Source organism: Agelaius tricolor, unplaced genomic scaffold, assembly GCF_023055355.1.
Source record: "Agelaius tricolor isolate 1412-34295 unplaced genomic scaffold, bAgeTri1.0.p SCAF_12, whole genome shotgun sequence".
Classification (NCBI taxonomy): Eukaryota; Metazoa; Chordata; class Aves; order Passeriformes; family Icteridae; genus Agelaius; species Agelaius tricolor.
This window is the reverse complement of record NW_027269272.1, coordinates 16,709,158-16,724,481: the sequence shown is the minus strand read 5'-3', so window position 1 is coordinate 16,724,481 and position 15,324 is coordinate 16,709,158. Positions and strand designations below refer to the sequence as shown.

The window sequence follows — 15,324 nt, the reverse complement described above, 5'->3', positions numbered from 1 at the left end:
CGCAGGGCAGCGATTCCACGCCGAGCTCCTGCCACAGGAGGGACACCTGCAGGGCGCTCAGGGTCCGGACGTTCCCCAGAGCAAGGTCACAATGCTCAAGGAAGGCGGCAATGGGATTTATTCGGTTCGCCCTGCCTCCCTTCCGGCACAGCAGGGGAGGTGCCAGCCCCAACCCGCCCTGCAGACACTCGCTGCAGGTGTTTTCCATTCCCCATCACAACATGCCTGTGCCCGGCAGTCAGTTCCCCATTTCTACACGTGCAGGAAAAAGAGAAGAAAGCTGACATTCTAGAAATTCAGACATTTTTGCACCTCAGCTGGTTTTGGTGGTAAAATACTTTAAAATGAGTGTTCTTCAAAAGCAGTGTTGTGTACCCCTGAGCAGTGGAGTGCCCTTCACCTTGCAAGGGACTGGGAGCTGGCTGGCGATGGGCGCTTGGTGGCTGGTGCCACCTCTCTCAGGACACCTGCTGCCCACACAGTGATGCCTGTGCTGCTGGCAATACCGATCCCAGATGCTCAGGCTGCCCAGAACAACAAAAAATCTTTGCAAGGAACAGAGAACAAAAACGGGGAAATAGATGAAGAGGAAAGAGGATGTAGGATTGATTACTGCTGACTTCTGATCTGTCTTCCCAGCATCAGGGTGTTCCTCCTCGTTGTGGTTTGGCAAACTATTTGGCTATTTTAGATGTCCATGTGTCTTCTGAACTCACAAACTGGGGTTATGTGAGTCCTCTGACTCGACTCAAATGACTCCACATGCTTTTGTACAATATCTCATGATGGGCCAGTGTCCTTCCTCTGGGATGCTGAGAACATGTGATCAAAATATGGTTTCACTTCAGTTTTGCAGCAGGATTTGGTGATCCTTGTTGATGCCTTCCAACTCAGAATATTCTGTGAAAATCTGGTTTTCCAGCAGCTTACCACGAACAATGTTGTGAGGTGACTTGAACACTTCTACGGCAAGAAATACTGCAACTAACATGGAAGGGATGGAAAAGCTGAGAACCAAGTGCTGGGGTGTGCTACTGGATTGGATCTGCTGTTGGGCTGAGGCCCAGGGTTGTGGGACATGCAGTGGTCTGTGGGGTGGGAGGTGGTTACAGGGCCCCCATTGGCAGTGCGCTCCATGGAACAGGGGCTGTGTGGCACTCCAGGCACCCCAGGGTGCAGGGCCAGAGAGGCAACAGGCATCTGGAGACAAAAGAAAGACTTTGATCTTCTTCCCTGAATGGCAACTGCTTCCTCTGGATCCCAGCTACTCAGAGGAGTGGCAGTTCCAGCTCCAGCCCTGCTGGGTTTAAGGGATGGACTGTCTGTGCTCCCATGTCACCTCATGGGTTGCACCTCATGGGTGCAGTCAGCCATTATAGGTCCCAGGAAGCTGAGAAATCAAGTTTATTAAGTTTTCTTCAGTGTCAGAATCATACTGCTCCCCCTCTACTACCCTAACCTTCCAGGTCAGGTCTGGCAGGCAGGGCTCCCAGGAGATGCTGCCCTCTCTGCTCCTGTCTCACCAAGCCAAGAGTGCAATAGCCAAGAATTCACAACACCATGAGTATCCCCATCCTCCAGAAGACCACATATTTTGGCTTTTGCAGCTGCATTTCTCAATTGTGCTGGCAAAAAGTGGGTAAAGTAGTTGGGTATGATCCTCTTAGGAAAGGCCATCATACTGTCTTGGAGAGTGTCATTCCATCCTGCTCTCTCCCAGCAATCCAGGCACCCACAGCCATGCTTGGGAGCTGTTGTTCCTTGGCCCTGACACGTGCTGCCGTGCAGGCTGAGGAGGGAGAGGGACTGTGACAGGCACTGGCATGTGGGAGAGGCTCTGCTGCCTATTCTTGTCCTGTAGCAAAGAGGCTGTGGAGGAGGTGAGGGAAAAGGCACTTGGGAGAATAAAAGTGCAGTGGATAAAGCTACAGCTGGCCACAGCATTGTTGTCCCTTCAAAAGAACTATTGTCTTTGCATCCTTCCTGGGGAAGCACCTGGGGCTGGCCAGGCTCTCCAGATCTTCCACAGCTGGCCTGGAGCGGAGACAGAGCACCAAGCACCTGGAGGAGAGATGTGGGGCTGAGGAGAGTGTGGGCTCTTGCTCCTATAAAGATGCTGACCTGGCATATCCCATGGACCACCCCCTCAAAATCCTCTGGGATTTCTTTTCTTTTGCCTTCCTGCAATGTGGAGGCTCATCTCCTCATCTGTCCTGTCACACAAGGAGGGATGTGGATGCAGTGATGCTCATTACTGCTGCTCTGCTTGCCAGGGGCTGGTATGGAGGCCCAGCAGAGAAGCTCATGCTTGGACACTGTCCCAGTGGGACTAAAACAGTCTGGCTCTTTTAACAAGGGGCTTCCTTGCTTGCAAAGACTGGGTTTCACTGGGATTTTAACCACCAGGTCGTGGGGAACCCTCTGTGCTCCTTGCACCACCCCACCTTACCTACAGGGAGGAGGGTGGACTGTTACCCACTCTGCACCTGCCCAGAGGGCACAGAGAGATGAACGATGATCAGAGAGCTTTAGCAGCTTGAGTGTTGCTTGCTGCCTGGCAGTTACCTCTGCTGGCAAGCTGCTGGCCCTCCCCAAGGGCAGCTGAGGGGGACAGCAGCAGCGCCAGGACATCCCTCGGCTGCAGGGCACTGATACCGCTGCTGCCAAGAGTCCCAGTGCCCCGGCTGCAGCCAGGGCCGGTGCAGCTCTGTGGGGCTCTTGTTGACCTGGAGCCCTCAGAGCTGCAGGGTCGGCCTGGCACAGCTCTGCCTGTCTTGGCAGCTGCACCTCGGCGGTGCCGCGTGTCCCTGCTCTGATAGCAGCCCTGCCCGGGAGCCCCTGCTTTTATCTGCGGGTCAGGGCGGCTGTGGCTGCCTCTGTGGCAGGGGGGCCGCGGGGCTGGGCCCTCCAGCAGTGTACAAACAAGCTCAGGATGTGAACACAATAGCCAAGGACCGGCCTTTGAAAAGCAGGGGGACGCGGTGTGGCCGCCCTGGGGCACATCAAAGTCCATCTCACTTTGCACTGCTGAAAAAGCCCGTGTGTTTGATGGCTACCCATGGACTGGCCCCGGCACAAGGGGCCAAGGGTTTGAGTGAGGGGAAGTGGAAAGGGAAAAGAAATCAGCAGGGAGAGAACACAGGAGCTGGGATGCAGTCATGTGGGTCTCTTCCTCGAAAACCTGGGCCTGTCATGAATTCCCTTGGTCCACTTTGTTCTGGCTCTTGCTATATCTGGAGTGTAGCACACAGCCCCTCTTTCTCCTTTTTCAGTGCACCTCCAGGCAGGTCACTTTTCCAAAGTGCTTCATGTGCAATTTTGTAAGCACTTCTTTTGAATCAGCATTTGCTACAGCTGAGGGCTGTTGGGGTTTTTCCTTCCAGACTTGGTGGTTAGAATCCTAGAAAACCAGACCTACAATGTGGTGTTTTGCTCAAGAAGGCCAGCAGGAAAGTTACTCTTACTTAACAGCCTTGGGAACAGCTCTGTGCAGTGCCTTGAACAGAGCCATGGAAGGACACGAAGATATGGTGGGAGTGATTTGTTTGGTATGCTGGACATGTGCCTGCCCGGGGGTCCTGCAGTACCTGCTGTACCTCTCTGGCAGGACCTGGTCCTGCAAGAATCCCTGGCTGCTCACTCCCATGCCCCCAAAGGGCCTGGAAAACCCGGGAAAGTTTTGCCTCCGATTTGCTCTGCAGCGTGTGCACACGTTGCTGCTTTTGGATAAAAGACAGCCTGAGCCTGCTCAGTGGGAACCACCCTCTATAAGGGTGGTTCCCACTGTCCCACTGATAAGGGGACATGTTGACTTAAGATATTAGAACTGTCCACTGCTTTGCTCTTTTATAATGTGCATTTATTGGTTAAGAGCAGTGCAAAGGACACAGGAAATACACGACATGAAAAAGCCAGTACCGTGTGCAGCATTGCCGGCTCTGAGGGAGAAAAGGTGTCCCTAGGAGGGCTGGGTGATGGTTCTGCTCTTGGGAAAAGGCTGCAGCCTGCAGGTGCTGGCCTCAGGCATGTGGGAACAGCAGGCAAAGCCGGTGCCTCCTCTGTGGATTTGTGATTGAAGGGGTCTCGTGGCCCTTCTTCTCTTGATGCCATTGTCAGGGTAATTAAATGCTCCCGGGCAGGTGCCAGAGCCTCTTGCAAACTGAGAGTTGGCTTTGTCTTGTTAACCTGATGGAAATACTTTGTTTTAGGGTGGATTAATCTTTCATAGCAATACCTGAAAGCAAAGAGGGGGCTTTAATTGGGGTGGGATTAGCAAAATTGGGCTGGACAGGGGGAGCAGGAGCTTTCTCACTACCTGCTAATTGCCTTCTCTCTGCATTGGTGGCAGCTGCGACAGGCATCCTTTGGGATTAACACATGGCAGGGCTGGGCTCTTGCTCTCTGGGAAAAGCTGGTTTTACCCTAGGGGGAAAAAAAAATAAATCACTTTGTATCTTTGTCTTGATGTGGCCTGAGAGTCAAAGCCTTTCCTGCAGCTAGAAAAACTTTCAGGTCAAACTAATGGAAACAATTTCCCCTGCCCTCTTCCCCACTCCTCCAGTGAATAGTGGGCTGTGTTTGGTTTTAGCTCCTGACTTTTAGTCATCTGTGATCTGTAAAGGCATGGTCAGCAGGACTGTTTCTAACACCAGCCTCTCCTTTAGCTCTGCTTGGCTCAGTATGTCCACGAGAACTGCCCTGGAGGCTGCTGAGCCCCCTGTGCTAGTGCAGGCTCCCTCCTCAGCCTCATGCCATCACAGAGTTTGCTGACTGCCATTACCCCTCCCTGGAGAAAGCACCTTTCTTTGCCTGTGCACATCCCGGTGGCTTTCATGGCAGATGTGAATTTGGAGGTTTTATTTATTACTCAGTGATGCAAACATGGCAAAGGGGCCCAGGGTGATGTGCACCTCTCCTAGTGCTGCTCCAGCCCTCCCTTCTCTTCCTCATCATTGGAGACTGGGGCTGAAAGGCCTTGTCCCTGTGCTTTATCCCACAGCAGGGACTTGGGGAAGAAGTGACACCCAGGAGAGAGGCTTGTCCAGGGCTGAGTGTTGCTTGGCTGTCAGCAAGAACTGGTGATGCTGGGCTCCCACCATCCTCTGCCTCAGCTCCCTGCGCCCCACAGAGTGCTGTGCTCACAGGTGTGGATGCCAGCCAGGTGAGCAAACCCATGTCCCACACATGTACATCACACACATGTGTGCATGCACATGTACGCCCCTACCCACACATGCCTCCAACACGAGTGTGCCCACACCTCTCCAGGCATGTCCATCCCCTCCCATCCCTCTGCCCCCTTGCCTGCCAAAGCAGGAGCGAGCAGGCAGCAGGTCGGAGGGCTTGCCCAGCACCTTGGTGTGGATCTGGCACTGGTAGAGGTGACAGGAAAGGAAGGGAAAGTGTTTTTCTTTTTTCCCATTGAGCTGTACTTGGGATGCTTTCCCACCTGCATTGGGGACAGCTGAAGAGGTCCAACCAAGGGCTGAAGGCTTACCCCAAGCAGGTGGGACTACTCCCTATGCCTGACTTAGGTGCTTGTGGGTGACTCCATGGGGTGGCTGAAGCTGTTGGGTGAGTATCACGGAGCTGGGAAGGCTCAGGGTCATCAGGGGAGCAGCACCTCCCTTCCACAAACACAGTGTCTCTACTGTCCATCTGACTTTTTCAAGCCTCAGCATTTTCCCCTGCGAGCTTCTTGCAAGACAGACGAGTATGAAAATAAAGCTCCTGACCAAAGAAAACGCTCACAGCCCTCTCAGAGGGTGTGTTAAGCTCGTCATTCACCAAAAGCAAACATCAGGAGTGACGTGGTTACTTTAGGTAGCTGTAGCAGAAAAAGGCCCCTCTGTTTTTCAAACAAGGTGCCTTTTCATTCAGAGGTTGGGGGCGGCTCTGAGAAACCAGTGGCATGTCACTGGGACACCCACTGGAAATGCAGATGTTACCTTGCGGCAGGAAAAGGCTTCTTTGCATCCAAGGCCTTGGAGCAGGCAGGAAGCAGCTCCCAGGAGTCCTGACCGTGGTATTTCCACAGGATCCCCAGCCAGGCTGGGAGCGCTGGCTGTTTGTTCATCCCCTTTGAAGGACACAAAGCCCTCATCATGCTGAGCCCCACAGCTTGGTCACTTCCCTCCTGGCTCAGGGCAGCACCAGACATGGAACTGCTGGGAGGAAAAGCAAACACAAAGGGGGCCAGAAGGGCTGGACAGAAGACAGGGGTGTTATCAGGTGCCCCATCTGTGAGGCTCTGTTGAAATGGGAGGAGAAGGGCTGGGGCCATGAAAGCTGCTGTGATGGCCTTGATCCAAATCATGGAAAGGTTTCATCCAGCTTTGGTTGGACTTCTTTCTTCTCATGGGCTCCCCTTCCTCCCAAACCAGGGACAGGCCCCACCATCCTCTTCCACTTCTCTGTCTGGGGGATGACCTGTGGAATGCTGGGCATTGCAAAGGGCAGCCCCCTGCCCTGGGGAGCCCCTTTGGTCATCTGTGGGGTCAGGGGACCCTTGGGTGGGCCAGTACCCCAGGAATAGTTTGGAATCATGATTGAGGCTATGGCATGGGTGATAAGCCAGCCTGTGGGGAAGAGTTCCACTCTTGGGGGCACACCCATCCCAGCTGATTGCAGTTTATATGCACTGTACAAGATCCTAGATAGTACAGAAAGTCACATACACGTTTATGGGTGTGTGTGTGTACATTGTGTGTGGCTTTTCTGTGAACATACACACATGGTCAAATGATCTCAGCAGTTTTGGGAAGAGATGTCTTGCTGACCTGAACTGCAGCTGGGCTGCTGAGGGCTCACAAGCCAGTTCCCTACGGGGTGACCTCTTTCTGTGCTCTGGGACAGACACAGTGACATCCTGGTTGTGCCAATGTCTCAGTTCTCTTCCTAGCCTGGCAGTCAGGCTGGCAGCATCTGTGGTGGCACAGATGGGAAGGGACAGGAGGGTCCCTGGGGCTGTCACCAGGGCTGTGGACAGGAGCTGGTCCCCCAGCTGTGGCAGAGCAGTGTTTCTGAGGACTGGAGCATGGGGAGATTTTTCCCACACACCCTCTGCAGCACTTCTGCTTCCCAAGAAGGTTAGGCATCCGGGGCTGGCTTTTTGGTGAAACAGTGAGCTGTTCTGGTTAGCAAAACCCCAGCTCTGCCCTGTGCCCCCCCGTGTGCGGCCCTCTGCCACTCTCACCCCACAATCTCTGCCCCACAGCCACCTCCTGGGAGTGTCCCATCACCCATGGCCCAGCAGGAGATGTGGAGGCTGGGGTCTCTAACAGGAATGATTCTGATTGCCTCTTTTCCCTGCCCAGAAGGGGAAGCTGCAGCAGGAAGGACTCCCACCCCAAACCTCTCCAAGGCCAGCATTTTCCTGGTGACCTTGAGGCAGAGACTGGAGACAGCCAGCTGGCTTCCAGGACAGTATCCCCCTCTTCTAAAATGCCAGCTTGGTCTCTAAATAACACCTGGCATGGATCTGTCCCCAGGCACCAGAGCAATGAGAGACTGAGCCCTGAATACCCTCATGCTGCAGGACTCATGCCCCGTTTTACAGCTGGGGAAACTGAGGTACAGTGGGGTCCCTGACTCTGCCTTGCAGCAAGCTCGTGATGCAGCCCTGTGCGTTTGCAGGGCCCTGGGAAGTGTTTTCCAGTGGCAGAGTTCTGGTCCTCACTGGAAGGGGAGGATTTGTGGAGGGCTGTTGCCCTGCCAGGGGGTCCACACTTTCTCCCAGCCCAGCTGTGCTGTCAGGGCAGCCCAGGAAGCTTTACCTGCCCAGAGGAGGGATCCAGAGGGACCCAGTGTCTCACACCCCTGCAGCAGCCCCTCTGCCCCCATCACCCAGTGCCCCTCCTGGCCCTATCTCCCAGGGATGGTGGAGCTGCCTCCTGGGGCAATCAGTGGGCAGCACATGGGCCTTATCTACGGGCCAGCTGTGGGAAGGGCTCCCTGCCATCCCTATCAGATGGGCGGCTCCAGACCTGGGGCAGAGGGGAGCCAGCCCCATTCCTGCTGTGCTGGGGCCAGGGCTGGGGGCACTGTGACTGCCCATTGCAGGGGGATGCTCAGAGTTCTGGGACCCCTCTCCAGCCTAGTGGGCAGTGTTGCTGTGACACTGACAGATTTGCAGGGGTCCAGCCAAGGCCATTGAGTTAGGCAGTTGTGGATTGTGTTGGAATGTTGAAGGCAGATGGTGGCAGCAGTCTTATTACTGCCAGCAGAATCCACATCCCTCATCCACTTCCACCAAACTCTCAGCAGCAATTTCCTCACCAGGGAGATGCTTGCAGGGCTGAGGGGGGCTCAAAGGGCCAGCACCATGGAAAAGGCTTTCCTGCCCTTTCACAAGTCTGATAGACCTTTGTGTTTTATTTATTTCTGTGGTTGTGCCACCCTCCTGTTCCCAGTGGCTCAGCAGAGTGCTGCTGGAAAACTGGTGGGGTGGGGATGCTGACTCTCTCCTAAACCCCAGGAGTGTGGGGAACAGGGTCATCTGTGTCCATGCAAAGCATGGGCATCCCTTTGAGGAGGTGCCTGTGGAGTGTGGTTTTCCCCAGAGGTGGGTGCCAGGCATCCCCCACACTATGGGGTGCCAATGCTCTCAGAGGGCTGGTCCTGCCTGGCACAGGGACTGGGCAGAGCGTGGGAGGTCCCTTGGGAGAGGGAGCATCCTGGCTGCTCTGTGCCTCTGAGCAGGGTCTGTCCCTCTGTGTCCTGTGACAGCAGTGACCATGGATCACCAAAAGCTCAGGGTGCAGATCTTTATTGTCCACTTGTCTGGCTGTGCCACAGCCTGAGCTGGGCACGGGTTTCTCACTTGCCAGCATCCCAATCATCCACCGTGGCCTCAGGCTCTGGGTGGGAGAGGAGAGTATGAGAAGGAATGTGTTTTGGTCTCCTACCAGCTCCTACCAAGGATATAAATGAGGAGTTTTCTTCCCTGCTGTGTCCTGGCCATGGGGAAAGTGGTGATGGTCAGCTGGGAGCCTGTGCCCACCAAGGTCAGCCCCTCTGGCCATAACCACAGGGAATTAGAGATGGGTGGAAAACTGTCTAAACCCCATACAAATATTTGCATTTTTAGGGCTTTTCCAAGTATTGGGGAGTGCTGACACAGCAGCAGTGTGGGAGAGCTGGCATACTGAGAGGGTCTGCTTGGCTTTTTTTGGGGGAGGGGAGAAGCAGGATTTCCATGGTCAAATAGTTTTGTTTAAAATAAGAAAAAAAAAAGCTAAATGAGCAAATGGGGAGAATTTCCAGCACTGCTGCAGGTTTCTCTGCCAGCTCCTTGGGGCTAAACAGCCACCCTGATGCTGAGTGGACCACAAACCTTCAAACCACCCCTTGCCCTAGATTGGGGGTGTATGGTTCCCATCTCTCTGGGTTTTTTTTCCTTCTCTGCTGAAAAGGGTTTTGGCAGGAAAGGGAGTCCCTGTGGCTGCTCTGTCCTGGAGCATTCTGAAGGTCTGGGGCTGAGGTAGAACTGGTGAGAGCCTGACCCATCTATTGCCCCCCATGCCCATGCCAGGGGATGCTTTTGGCTGTGGTAGCAGCCTGTTTGGAGAACCCTGACTGGGGAACAAGGGTGGCCATGGGCCCTGGTGGCTTCAGGACCATACATCCCAGGCACAGATAGGGGCTGGAACAAGGGAGCAGTTGGAAGGACTCTGGGCTCTCCCATCCCACTGCATTCCCCCTCTCCACACCCATTTCCGCCAGCTCCTGGGGCAGGTTGAAGCAAGCAAGGAGCAGGCACGTCCTGTCCTGCTGGTGCAGGGGGGGCTCAGCACCTTGGGCTGCAGGGTGAGAGCCCTCCATGTGCCCAGGGGACAGTTCTGGGGTGGTGGCACCCAGACTCCCAATAACTGTCCACAGCAGGACAGTGTGTGGGTGTGTCCTGGCCCCATGCGGGTGTCTTGGGCACGGTGATGGGGCTGGGGGCTCAGTGCAGGTGGGTCAGTGCTGTGGGTGTCACTGGTGGGGATGCAGAGGGGAGTGTGTGCAGCAGTGGAGCCTTCCTTGCACACCTGTGCATGTGTGCTGGGGCTCACTCACGCAGAGCATCAATGTGTGGGGCTGCCCTCTGCTCTGGGCTAGGGGCCCAGCCGTGTTCTGCATCCCCCTCATGGGCTGGCAGGTTGCTCCATGCCCCGCAGCTGTACTGGCACCTTGGGGTGTGCTGTGCTTGGGGAACGCAGGGAACCAGGGCTCAGTCAGGCTCAGGTACCACCGGAGTGGCCAGAAGGATCATCATGGTGCTACAGCAGTGGGTCAGGGACAGCCAGACACAGGTGTGGTGGGCAAGGGGACTGGCATGTGCCCCTGTGCAGCGGGCACCCGTGGGTGGTGCTGGCCCTGGGCTATGCCAGGCAGGGGAAGAGGCTCCTGCACGTGTCTGGGCAGTGCAGCACGTGTGGCTGCCTGCTGGGGCTGGGCTCTGCTTCCCTGGGGCCAGGGATACGTGCAGATCATCCCAGTGCTGATGGACCCCGGGGGATGAGCACCAGGTGGATGAGCAGGACAGCAGGACTGCCCTGACATAGCCTGCAGTGGCTGTCACATAAAGGCCAGCGCAGCAGATGTCACAGGAGCTGACGTGTTTCTTCAGCCATAGGCAATGCTGGTGATACAGGGGGGCTGGGTGGGGGGCCCCCATTGGTCCCATGCATGCTGTGGGGCCAGGAGCAGCCATGGTGAGGGGTCTACTGGTGCAAGGTGTGGGCAATTGTGTGTGTGAATATGAGTGCAGAGGGCTGGGTGTGCAGCACGCACTGTGTCAGGTTAAGTTACAGCATATAGAGCAGGAAAGAGCATGTACAGTGTATGGGGACAGGGATACGGGGCTTGGTTAATGGGGCTGAGAGGAGGGGAGGGCCAGGTGTGCACAGTTCTCACAGGACTCCCTCCTCCTTCATCCCACTCCCTCCCACTGAAGCATGCACACCCATTCCCTCCTCCCGACCCCTCCCCACCATCCCATTCCCATGACAACAGCAGCATCCTGCTCCTACAGCAAGGTGCAGAGACCCTGGGGCCCTGGTGCCACTCTGGCTGCAGCAGAAGGTCCCTGCCAGAGGGGCAAAGGGTGGTGCTTCCAAGGGGACCCAGTATAAACCAGAACTCATTTTCCTTGGTGCATTGGGAGAATGCCCAGAGCTGTGGACACCCCTGGAACCCACGATGATTCTGGGATCCATCTAAGACAAGGGTACGCTGCTACCCTGCCTGACCCCCAGCTCCCCACTCAGATTGTTCCCTCCAGCCCCCTGGTCCCCTCCCCAGGCCGGGGCTCTGTTGCTGTCCCCAGGCCAGGGCTCTGAGCGCTGGCCAGCCCTGCCCTCTAGTGCCCCTGAGCTGCTCCGTGCAGGGCTCAGCCCCGGCTCCCTGGAGCTGGGACACCCGGAGTCCTCGCAGGGCCTGCGGAGCAGAGCAGGGGCTGGCAGCCTCCCCACGGCACCACCTCCCACCCCGACACTGCTGCTGAGGGGACATGAGGACACTCATGAGGGGACACGAGGACACGTCCCGGAGCCTCCAGAGCACCACCAGCCATGTCCGCGCTGCCGAGGGCGCAGCGGTGTCACCCCAGCACAGGCGCCCTGCGCCCCGGGCCTTGGCACACGCGGGCGTGCCCGCTCGGGTGACAATTGCCTTCCCGGCAGCCCGGGTCGATAACCTGGTGGCCAAAGCACTCGGAGGGCCGGGACGGCCACGCCAATGGGTGCCCGCGGCTGCGGGAGAGGGAGGGAGGCTCTGCAGGCTCTGGTTAAACTGGAACGAGGCGCGGCATCGTCCCGCGGTCCCTGCCCTGGGGACTCTGACCCCATGGGTCGGCCAGGGGAGCTGAGGCAGGCGGTGACGAGCAGCCCCACAGCCACTGGGACGGAACCAGCGAGGAGCCGAACAGGATGGATCCCACTTTGGAGCTGGCAGATGATCCCAGGTGAGTGCTGGAGACTCCTGTGCCGTTTTGCAGCCGGGCAAATCCAGCTTTTTGGATCGGATCTTTGTAAAGTTCCGATTCATTCCCTCTGTAAAGGAAGGGAGGCGCTTGGTGGTGAGGCAAACCAGCCAGGGGATTGCTCGGACCCTGAGGGGCCAGGTGTCCCCGTGTCCCTGTGGCCCCGTGCAGCACTCCTGGTTCTGCTCCGCAGGTTCTCCCGCCCTTTGGTGGAGATGCTGATCAGGAACTTCAGCGTGCCGGCCGCCTGCTTCTCCCTGCCACCCACCTCCCGGCAGCTGCTGCACCGTAGGTGGGGGGACGGGGTGGGCAGGACCCTCCTGTTGTCGCTGGCGGGAGCAGGACAGGGATGAAGGTGGTAAGGTGGCCGAGGCAAGTGCAGGCACGGAGCAGCCCCAGAAGTCAGAAACTGGGCTGCTGCCAGGGTCTTGGCCTCCCATCCCATAGTCCTGCCTGTAGGGATGGGGACAGCCCAGGAAGGGCCAGCACTGGGGCAGGTGTCATGGGGAACAGTGGTGCAGAAGAGCCAGCTCTGGCACAGGCAGGCACGTCCAGGGCGTGGCACAGAGCTTCCTAAACCTGGGCAGTGGTGGGTCGAGGGGCAGCTCCCTGTAGTAGTGGCCCCAGGAGGGACCAGACAGGATGAAGACAGCTTCTCACCCCTCCCCGGCAGAGCTGGACATGGCCCAACTCATCATCCTGGGCCTCTGCACCATCATGACACTGCTGTCGGTTGTGATCTACGTGGAAGAGGTTTCGTACCTCTTCCGCAAGATCCGCTGCCCTATCAAGATGAAGACCCTCTGCTGGAGCAGCTCAGCTCCTACGGTGAGCTGGGCTCTGGGGTGCTTGGGGGCATCGCCCTGGGGGGCCAGGGCCACCCAAGGGGTGGCAGCCCACAGGAGGGGGGAGTGCCAGTGTGCCAAGCTCACGTGTCCCCCAGGTTGTGTCAGTGATCAGCTGCTTTGGCCTGTGGTTCCCGCGCTCCATGATGGTGGTGGAGATGGCTACCACGGCGTGAGTATCACCCACCCTGGGACAGGGCACCACTGAGCCCACAGGGCTTGACCTCCCTTCCTCCTCCTCCCCAGGTACTTCGCTGTCTGCTTCTACCTGCTGATGATGGTCATGGTGGAGGGCTTTGGGGGGAAGGAAGCACTGCTCAGCACCCTGAAGGATGTGCCCATGGTGGTCAGCACTGGGCCCTGCTGCTGCTGCTGCCCGTGCCTGCCCAAAATCACCATGACCAGGTGAGGGGGAGCTGGGATAAACCTCTGCCCCTGGAGGGCTTTCACCCCGTGCTGCTGCTGGGCTGGAAGACAATTCCCTGGGCAGGGACTTGAGGACTTCAGAGTGCTACTGGTTTCTCTCCCCATGCCAGGAAAAAGCTTAAATTGATGATCCTGGGGACTTTCCAGTACGCCTTCTTCAAGGCAGTCGCTGTCTTCCTGGGGCTGATCCTGGCCACCGATGGGAATTACAACCCTGCTGATGTGAGTGCCAGAGCACAGGGATGGGCAGGTTTATGACCTAGACAGGAAGCCTCCACCTGAACTCTGTCAGCCCAATAATGTTTTCTGTGTGTCCCCCTCAGATTTCAGGGGAGAGCGTGGCCCTCTGGATCAACACCTTGGTTGGTGCCTCTGCCCTCTTTGGGCTGTGGGGCCTGGGCATCCTCTTCCGGCAGGCCCGGCTGCACCTGGCTGAGCAGAACATGCAGGCCAAGTTTACCTGTTTCCAGGTGAGCCCCCGTCCTGCCCAGCTCCCTCCTAGGTGAGGGGGTTCTGCAGCACTGCAGGCTGAGGCAGCATGAGGGAAGCTGGTGGGGCAGGAGCCACTGCTGGGTGAGAGCCCTGCTGGCTGCAGGACAGGGGGAAGGTGAAGGCTGAGAGCTGGGCAGTGGCACAGCCCTCACAGCAGGGTGTTGGTGGTCGCAGATCCTGCTCCTCCTGACGGCACTCCAGCCTGCCATCTTCAGCATCCTGGCCAACAATGGCAGCATTGCCTGCTCGCCGCCCTTCTCCTCCAAGGCCAGGTCGCAGCGTAAGTAGGGAGATGAGAGAGCAGCACACCCAGCCAGGCCCCTCCATCACGTGGATGGCATGGGGGGTGGGCATGGTGGCTGAGGGCAGCTTCAAATGACCTGTCTCCTGTTCCAGAGATGAACGTGCAGCTGCTGATCCCGCAGACCTTCATCCTGGTGGTGCTGACACGGATGTATTACCGCAAGCAGGACGACAAACCAGGCTACCAGCCCGTCAGCTTCGCACCCACAGGCGCCGACGCCAAGGCGTGAGCAGGAGGGACAAACTGGGGTGCCAGAGGCAGAGTGGGGTGAGGGGCTGGTCTACCCTGCACAACCTTCTCCTCCTCCCCTGGCCCTGGGGAGCTGCTGGCAGCAGGAGAGGCAGGACGGGAAAGAGCATCTTGGGACAGAATGAAAGGTTTGAAACTTAAAAGCCATAAACCAGGGGGGTCCATGGAGCCACCTCCAGCCCAGGGGCTCTTGTCTAGCACTGAGTAAAGATAAATTTTTACACGAGTCTTGTGTTGGTGACTGGCTTCATATTATCTCTGCCTAGGCTGGGTGGGAGATGACTCCATACAGAAGGAGAAGGATGGAGCCCAGACTAACACAGCCATAGCATGGGACTGTCACAGGATGCCCAACATCCAGCTGTGACACTGAGCTCTGGGTGCTGCTGGCTGGGGTCCCACAGCCAAAGTGAGCCCAGGCCAGTGGTGATTTCTCCTGAGATATCAGGATGGGTCTGACCTGTCCCTGGGCCTGTTCTCCATGGGACTGGCTGCTCCTGAAAGCACACAGGGATCATCCACACCTGCCAGTTAGGTGCCAGGCAAAGGAAGAAGCCTTGAAGCACCTTCATAACACTGGGAATTAGTCAATGCTGCCTTAACCAGCCTCAGTTCAGTACCAGTATCTGCTCTAGACACGGGGATGGACATCAGGAGCAATAACAATTTGCAGAAACCACTGGGTAATCTTTTGACCCCAAGTGTTCATTACAGATGCCAGAAGCACAACTCAGACCATGGTTTCAAATGAGCAGATCACATGTTAAAAACAGTAGCAGCATTCTCCAATGCTCTTGCTTCTACCACCATCCCTGGTCCTTCTCAATTCTGTCCTGTTGCTGCTGTTTGCCATCAGAAAATCCTTTCCAGGGGCTCGCAGCCCAGATCTACAGAGGAAGCGAAATGGGGCTGTTTCACAAGAGTAGATGCCTCTAGAGTTGGCAGCATCAAACTCCACAGGGATCTTCACTGCATGCTAGTAAACTTTTGTTTTTCCACTGCACCTTTTACTTCATGTCTCTTCTGGATGCTTCTTTTGAAGA

The 15,324-nt window shown here is 56.8% G+C and overlaps 1 protein-coding gene and 1 long non-coding RNA gene across 4 annotated transcripts; one reads left to right on the top strand and one right to left on the bottom strand.

The window, feature by feature from the left end:
* Positions 1–3,837: 3,837 nt before the first annotated feature.
* LOC139595002 (uncharacterized) lies at positions 3,838–7,825 on the bottom strand. 2 transcript variants are annotated; one of them, XR_011680817.1, is made up of 3 exons: positions 7,776–7,825; positions 5,949–6,079; positions 3,838–4,422 (listed from the first exon to the last, which is right to left on the bottom strand). It is a non-coding gene; the product is annotated as an uncharacterized lncRNA (long non-coding RNA). The 2 variants fall into 2 exon arrangements; XR_011680816.1 differs by having other exon boundaries at positions 5,949–6,204; positions 7,776–7,823.
* On the top strand, positions 7,764–14,507 carry SLC51A (solute carrier family 51 member A). Of its 2 annotated transcripts, XM_071437808.1 has the most exons (9): positions 7,764–11,947; positions 12,159–12,253; positions 12,639–12,793; positions 12,909–12,982; positions 13,057–13,215; positions 13,347–13,458; positions 13,560–13,706; positions 13,903–14,008; positions 14,125–14,507. In XM_071437808.1, exons 1-9 carry the CDS (start codon positions 11,913–11,915, stop codon positions 14,259–14,261), a joined length of 1,020 nt encoding a protein of 339 aa, XP_071293909.1. In that variant the 5' UTR covers positions 7,764–11,912; the 3' UTR covers positions 14,262–14,507. The 2 variants fall into 2 exon arrangements, with proteins under 2 accessions (XP_071293909.1, XP_071293907.1); XM_071437806.1 differs by having other exon boundaries at positions 7,764–12,253.
* Positions 14,508–15,324: the final 817 nt, after the last annotated feature.